Raw genomic sequence first — 7,560 nt, 5'->3', positions numbered from 1 at the left:
TGAAAAGGATTCTAAACATTTTCCCTTTCAGGATTCAATATTGGATTCTCTATGACAGAAAATTGTGCTTTGTTTTTTTCTTCTGGTTTGGAAGTAGAGGGAACAGGGACAGAAGGAACAGCCACTTGTTATACCACCAAACATGTGAGGGGAACGCTCTTCTCCTTTAAATTGTGTGTCCAAGTAAGAGTGATGACCAGATCGCTTTGTGGTCTCCCAGTCAATCTCTTCCTCGTTTCACCTTTCAAAGTACAAAGAGCATAGATGGTACATTGTCATACAACACGGAAACCTTCAGGAATCATCAATTACAATACACCCAACATCATCTGAAACTTCATTATGCAATTGCATGGAAACGATATAATGGTTCAATCAAAAGATCGCACAAACTGCAACCTTGTTGCCCGATCCGAAACATTTTACCACCCTACTTTCATCTGTGTAAATCCCCAAAAAGCCGCCAAGATTTTACATGTACATAGTGTGAATCGTGGGGAGAAGAAATTAGCCATTTGGCAAGTAATATGACTAGCTACTCTAGACACCATACAAATACTGCAAGTATTTACGTCATGCATAGACATTTTTTCAGCATACCATGCTCAATGTTGACAGAACACCTACTTTCGACCTGCATCCAAAGAGTATCACAGATGGGTAACGTTAGATCTGTCATCATGAAAATATAAACCACTTAACATTGTTTTGTATTTTGTTGTTTTACTTTCCAGCCTTCGAGAAATATATTATACCAGCTCCATCTCATTGCCTAGGCTTGAAGCAAGGATTTCATCTCCTAAGGCAAAGAGCGAAGTGGATAAGCTACTAGCTCGAGGGCAATTAACATTTACTAGAGGAGAGAAACAAGAAACACAAATCAATAGTTGGGAAGCAAAGTTTCATGACTACAATTTAGTTAGAAAATTAAAAGGATAATGAGAAGAAGAGGAAGAAGAGAGGTTTGTTCACTTTAGAAGAGGGGCTTATGCTTTAACCTTTTGCCACGCTTATATTATAAATTAGTTTTGTAGCTTCATAACATACAAAGTAATACAATGCTCATCATCCATAAAATAGTATGGTTACGATCTTACTAATAACTTGACAAAACAACTGATAAGGGCACTCATGCAGCCCTATTGCAGCCCGACAGGTTGTTCTGTAAGGTGTTCTGTAAGAACAAGGGTTTCCGACCATAACAGGTCATTGGCATACAGGAATTATCCAGATCTGGTAATTTTGTGAAACAGTCTGTTTTCATATCACTGAAACCTTTCATGCAGATACATATCATGAATTGTGCCGCACAATAACACATACTTATCAATGCATGAAGAATTCCAAGGACAAAACTGACGCCCCAAAATTTACAACTATATACTAACCTATGACAATTAGCTGATAGCCCATGTTAATCCAGTAAACTGAGTGAAGCAAACTGGATAGACAAAAACTCCACAGGATCATCTTTAGGGTGTTCATTAGAATGAACAGGCCAGGTCATCGGAACCTGCAAGTTCCTGCATCAAGTTGATTGCAAAATTTTCAGGAGAAACTTATATCATTTCAAGTGCTATAAACTAGAGGTCTTTATATTCTTCTTCCAGCTTAAACTTTTTCCAATAGCATTAGCTCCTTTCCACTAGAAACTCCCACATACAACAGCAAGATTGCAGTGTGTGGTGATAGCAACAGATCAAAAGGCCATCAAGTGATACGTATATGCCATGAACTGCAGTCATGGTGGAGGCATTATAACAGATGGGGCCAAGATGCCCCTATCTACAGTAGTCATGTGGCATCAAACGTTGACAGTGACTGTTTGTCACTGTGAGATTGATGACGTGGGTGGTTGAAGAAATGGCAGTAACGGTAGACTTTGTGGTTTCATTATACCAATTAAAGTAGAAATGGCAACATGGCATGGCACAATGGATGGCAAATGATCCAGGAACCAATGTTAGTCTTGACAGTTATGATCCAGGATCCGATGCTTGTCAAAGTATTTTAGTTTTTTCTTTTCTATTTTGTATTTATTTGACTCCAAGCTCCACTGCTCTTGGAAACAAAGAATGAGATAGCATAACGTCAAGGTAGCTTTCCACAGGAAGCGTATTCTCTAATTCTTTGAACCAAAATTCACCAATAGATTAATTCCTAAGGTTAATGCTACCCTGATACTTACACGTCTTAATCACTTGTGCAGTAACATTTTATGTTTTTTGTTCATCATCACGTACGAAAAGGAAATATAAAAATTAGAAAAAGAAGGCCAAAAGGATGAAATTAGAGGATTGCATACCCTTCAAAGTGCCTTAGCTTGCATCGATTAATTTGATCCCCTGTATATTTTCCATAGAAGGTATCAACAAGCTTTGCTAAATTCGGTATCTCAGACAAATGTAATAGATCCCAAACCTTCAGAACCTGGAAAATGCATGCATTTTCCTCTAGAATGTCTACAGTCCAGACAAGATAGAGTGATCCGTTAATCTTATATTGCTCCAACAGTTGAGAAGAAACCCCATTGGTGAAATTAGGATCTCTCCCTTTATGAGGCTGACGCCAACCGCTTAAAAGCTTCCTTAACATTGAAATAACTTCCTTACAAATCTCCATGGTTTTAGTTCTCGCAACAAATTTGGAGAAACCATCATGAAAGGAAACCTGGGCATGATTGTAAGCATCACTCTCAATTTTCAAAAGCATAGATGAAAGAAGTGTGGAATAGGGGGTCAAATTTTCTGAATTTTTTGACATCAGCCATTGATTCCTATGCGGATGCAAATTGATCTGGTGCAACCTAATGACTGAACCAACCCCATTATCCAATCACTAAATCAAGCATGCAAGTTTACTTCCCAGCAGCTGGTGATAAACACACCCAACCAGTTCTCTTCTAATGATTGGGCACTAATGTGTTTTCATGACTAAAATCTAAGGATGCTTCAAACCGAATATCTTTCATATAACTGCAATCATCTAATTCTTAGGTTTTGTGTTTTTTTTATATATGATATATAAAATGAAGTAAAATCCTTTCATCTAATTAAATGCATTAAAGAAAACCACTATAATCAGCTCAATTTAACTCTTAAATTTATGATGCTGCAGACAGAGATAAAAAAAAAAAAGGCTAAATCCTGGAAAGGATAACTTGAAAACACACCTTCCATGTGGCACTTTTAAAGAGGACCAAATGTGCATTAGGAAATTGATCAGTTTTGCCAACCTCAACGAGTGCAGCTATGATAGCTTGAGCCAAGCTCTCATCCTCATCAGCATTGTAAAAAAATCCCCGAGTCTTGGCATCAATGACCATTCTCTCCCAGACAGAATCACTATTACCTAAAGTTACTCCATTTCCCACTATCCAAAGGCAATACCTAAAAGAAGGGAGTAGCACCGCCTTTTACTTTCAAACTAACAAAATCACTCAAAACATGTTGGAGCCATGCAATAACAATTATGACAGAAATACCTTGCACGAGTCAAAGCCACATTTGTTCTCTGGGGACTTTTAAGGAACCCCACCAAACCCATCAAATCACATCTGACAGTGGAGATTACTATGATATCTTCCTCGCCACCTTGAAACCCATCAACAGAGCGTACACTGACAGAGAAACCATTGCCAGAACCCCTATTTAATGTCTTTCCAAGTTTCTCTTGAATGGCAGACACTTGAGCACTGTAAGGTGATATAACACCAACGCTCAATGTCTCTTTCATTGAAACTGATTCTGCAAAGTGAACAAGGCATAAAAACTAATCCGAATTACCAAAAGGAGAAGAATTCATACATACATTACATAGATGCATTTGTAAAAACATTAGGAATACCTTCAAAAAGTTTTGCAACTATTTCAGAGACCACAGCTACCTCTACCATATTTTTTCGGCTGTGCCTATCATCAGCCTCTTCATGTCCATAGTCTACATTTATGAAAGAATAACTGCCATACATTTTTCCTTGAAGGAAACACTTCTCATAGCTTCTTTCTTTAACAAGTGGAGCATCAAGAATCTGCTTTCCATAGAACTCTACATTTGGAAACAAGCTTATTGATGGATGCATTCTATACTGAACATTCAGAAGGTGTTTTTTGTGTCCCAATTGTGCCAGTCTTAGGAATAAACTTCTTCCAAATTCAGCTTTCTCAGAAATCTAAAGATAATGCAACTTAAATTAGTTCAAGCTGGAATGAGGAAAAAAAAACACAAGAGCAAGGGAAATGAGAAAAAACAGGAGTAAGAAACAGAAACCTTGCTTTGAACCATTGCAGGCAACTGGCACTCATCCCCTACGAGGATAGCATGACGCAGACCGGGAAATTGTAAAGGGATAAGTGATTCACACTCTTTCAGTTGGGCAGCTTCATCTATAATCAACACTTCCAGACTCGACCGTAACATATCCTCTGCATACAACTTAGCAGAGCTTGAAGCAGTGCAAAATATCAAGCGAGCCTTTTCTAGACAGAAATGTTTGATTTTAGACTCCCCAGAAATGTCTGGAAGAGTAAATTTACTGTGGAGCAATTTGAGTATCTTAAGGCAATGTTCTCTAGCCTCTTCCAGCTTGTGCTGCTTAGAAAAGCCAATTACATAAGGTTCATCCATAGATTGACTGAAGGCATGACTTAACCCTTCATCAGCAGCTTGTAACAAAGAATCAAGCAGTTCAAGAAACTCGAGAAATTCAATCATCATTTTTACCACTCTTGGAGAAATGACAGAAGATGGCAAGTGAGTATGCATGATTACAACATGCATCCGCATCTGATCTTTGCAGTAATTAAATTTACAGTTTACAAACTCCTCGAATGTCAATCCTTCAATCTCATGATCTTGAGAAATATGAACCATGTCCACTTTTCTGTTGTGCTTCAAGCGGCTTTCCTTCCTACAACAAGATTTCTCCTTCCATGTCTTCTTGCTTTCTTCTAAGGTTTGTAAAATAACTTTCCTCCAAAAAACATTGTTATTTTGGTTTCTGGACTTTTTAGAGTTGACATCATCCTGTTTTTCTTTGTTGTTTTGAATCTTCTCATTTCTAAGAATTCCCTTCTCTTGTGCTTTGAAATTTTTGTCTTTCTTTCTGTTGGCTAGTTCTTGCAAGTACTCATGGTAAAGCTTGCCAGGATCTTCAAGCAAGCAAATCATCAATCTTAAATGATAATTCCATCCAGATGAAGGTGCTAAACAATTGGAAAGTATATGGGCACGACAGTCAAGAAATACATCAAGAAGGTCATCACGGTTACAAATCTTCATCCGCTCACCATTCCCAAATAAAATAATATCTCCTAGACCATAAGTCTGATATTCAAGCTTTGGAATTACCAAATTCAGAAACCGTGTCGTAACTTCCAACACTGCCACATTGGTTGGGGCACAGGTAAGGGTTCTACATTTCCTTTTAAAAAATGCAAATAATAATGCACCAATAGTCTTTGTTTTTCCTGTCCCAGGAGGACCCCATATTAGTTTGACTGAATTCCGATGATGACATTCCCTCGCACATATACAGGATAAAACTGCTTCTTCTTGGGAAGCATTTAGATCAAAGGAGCGAATATATGCACCTAAAGTTGATGCATCAACGTTGTGCTTTTCTCTAATGAAACAGTTGGCACAATTGTCTACCACCTATATGATTTAGATATGAAAAGGTAATAACATGTGAATCGACTCATTCTACCAACACTTACTATGTGTAAAGTAGTAAACCACAATAAAAGCTTTATTATAGGGAAAGCAACTAAATGTTGGTCATTTGTACACAAAACAAAAGGAAATTTGAGTATGAAATTGATGGATAGCATGAAACACAAGCTTACAGAGGAATCAGTTTGCAGAACTTGTTGAATGATGTTCATGTTCCCTTCTCCTAGCAAGGACAGTGCCTTCCATATTCGAACATTTGTTTTCATGTTTGTCAGAAAAACAGCAAAACGAGTCTTTTGCTCGGTATGTTGCTGCATGTCTTGCTCTTTGATGGGCTTTGATGATAAAATTTGAATCTCGTCATAATCTTCATGTTCAAATCTTTTTTTCCTTTGAACTAAAGCAATCTTATATGATTCATTAAACCAGCTCAAATCACCAATGCATTTCGGCCATACCTCTGCCAAAACAAGGAGATCTCCATTCTCGGGAACATACACTTCCTTCCCATTCTCTGCATCATTCATTTTATTCACTCCAACATCATATATCAAATCATTGGGCTCCTTGTAATCCCCTGACTTCTCAATGTACAATATTTCACACACTGGTGCTGATGACACTGTCATCATGCTTGAACACAAATCAGAACGAGTTTCCTCGAGAAGTGGGAGAATAAATGAGCTCCTATAATGAGTCACTGACGGGAATGTCTCTGGGATTTTCCTCACCTGTAAGAATTTATATTACATTCATCACATTCATAAGAGAAAAAAAAAATCATCTGTACAACATGTACACGATGATCAAACAAAGCAACACAAACAAATAATTTGAACAGCATTAATTTTGCAAAAGCAGAAACAATGAGTAACACATAACATGTAATCCAACAATTCAGAATGGCATGCATCTCTCGGACACAAACAACTAAGATTCTCACTATTAACAACAAAACTTAAAAAACAATCAGCAACCCATTTTTCAATGCACATTCTTCACGTCAAAAAACAAATCAAAACACTTGAAATACAATACTCATAACACATTATCCCCACAATTCAAACTGCCTCAAACAACTAAGATTCTCCCTATACAAGCATTAACGACAACTTTAAAAAAAGAAAACAGCAACCCCTTTTTCCATACATATTCTTCAACTCGATAAACGAATCAAAACACTCCAAAAACATGACTGCTGCTAGCTAAACTCACAACTGTGACATCTAAACTGTGCCTGTATTTCACACACGTGCCCTAAAAGACAAACAACTTCAATGTGAAAGTAGCCACTATACCTTGTCTTTATAGAGGTTTTGATTAAGAACATCTTGAACAGACCAAGAAAAGACAATCTGTATCAAGCTTTTACTCCCCTCCATCAGTTTTTCTTTTCTTGACCCTGAAACAAAGACAAGATTTTATTCACTGAAAAGTAAAAAACAGCCCACCAAATTGAAACCCATATAAGTAAATGCAAAAATTTGTAAAAAGAGAAATTACCCAGTTGAGGAATGCTAATGGGGATCCATGATTTGGGAGCAAACGTCGATGATGATGATGATGAAAGGGAGGGAAAGGAAAGTTAGTGGCAGCGGTGGAATTTAAAAGGGGCGAGGTTATAGGAGTTTCGCCTGTGAAGGAATTAATTAGCACAAATTGTTTTTAGCCCTTTTGTAAAAACTCTGCGTTGCTCTTTTTTTATTTATTAAATTTTATTTTTCGTTAGTAGTCAAGTAGTGATTGAAAATGGGTAAATCTTTTGCCTAGTAGTACTTTATCAGATACAGGATGTTTTAACTACTTTATAAGATGGTGCAATGCTAAGACTCGAATAAAAAAATTAGCATAAAAAATTATTTTATATAAAAAATTATTTGATAATAT

General features: G+C 37.1%; 1 protein-coding gene across 7 annotated transcripts; it reads right to left on the bottom strand.

Moving 5' to 3' along the window:
- Positions 1 to 308: 308 nt before the first annotated feature.
- LOC133699718 (uncharacterized) lies at positions 309 to 7,352 on the bottom strand. Of its 7 annotated transcripts, none has more exons than XR_009843310.1 (11): positions 7,177 to 7,351; positions 6,972 to 7,075; positions 5,847 to 6,404; positions 4,270 to 5,655; positions 3,847 to 4,171; positions 3,485 to 3,746; positions 3,173 to 3,389; positions 2,306 to 2,670; positions 1,389 to 1,523; positions 728 to 799; positions 309 to 634 (listed from the first exon to the last, which is right to left on the bottom strand). XR_009843310.1 is itself a non-coding variant. In XM_062123106.1 (10 exons), exons 2-9 carry the CDS (start codon positions 7,053 to 7,055, stop codon positions 1,415 to 1,417), a joined length of 3,306 nt encoding a protein of 1,101 aa, XP_061979090.1. In that variant the 5' UTR covers positions 7,056 to 7,075; positions 7,177 to 7,351; the 3' UTR covers positions 309 to 634; positions 1,389 to 1,414. The 7 variants fall into 7 exon arrangements, 5 of the variants coding, with proteins under 5 accessions (XP_061979090.1, XP_061979095.1, XP_061979092.1 ...); XR_009843311.1 differs by having other exon boundaries at positions 756 to 799; XM_062123106.1 differs by lacking the exon at positions 728 to 799.
- Between the last annotated feature and the right edge of the window lie 208 nt (positions 7,353 to 7,560).

This window comes from Populus nigra, chromosome 7, assembly GCF_951802175.1.
Source record: "Populus nigra chromosome 7, ddPopNigr1.1, whole genome shotgun sequence".
In the NCBI taxonomy this organism is placed as follows: Eukaryota; Viridiplantae; Streptophyta; class Magnoliopsida; order Malpighiales; family Salicaceae; genus Populus; species Populus nigra.
Note: the sequence above shows the minus strand (reverse complement) of the source record. Positions and strands in the feature narration are given on the sequence as shown.

Coding starts and splice junctions, on each gene's coding strand:
- LOC133699718 (XM_062123106.1), bottom strand. CDS start 7,055: ATGGAGGGGAGTAAAAGCTTGATACAGATTGTCTTTTCTTGGTCTGTT. Junction 3,390..3,484: donor GTGGCTTTGACTCGTGCAAG/GTATTTCTGTCA, acceptor CCCTTCTTTTAG/GTATTGCCTTTGGATAGTGG. Junction 1,524..2,305: donor AAGCTAAGGCACTTTGAAGG/GTATGCAATCCT, acceptor AACTTGATGCAG/GAACTTGCAGGTTCCGATGA.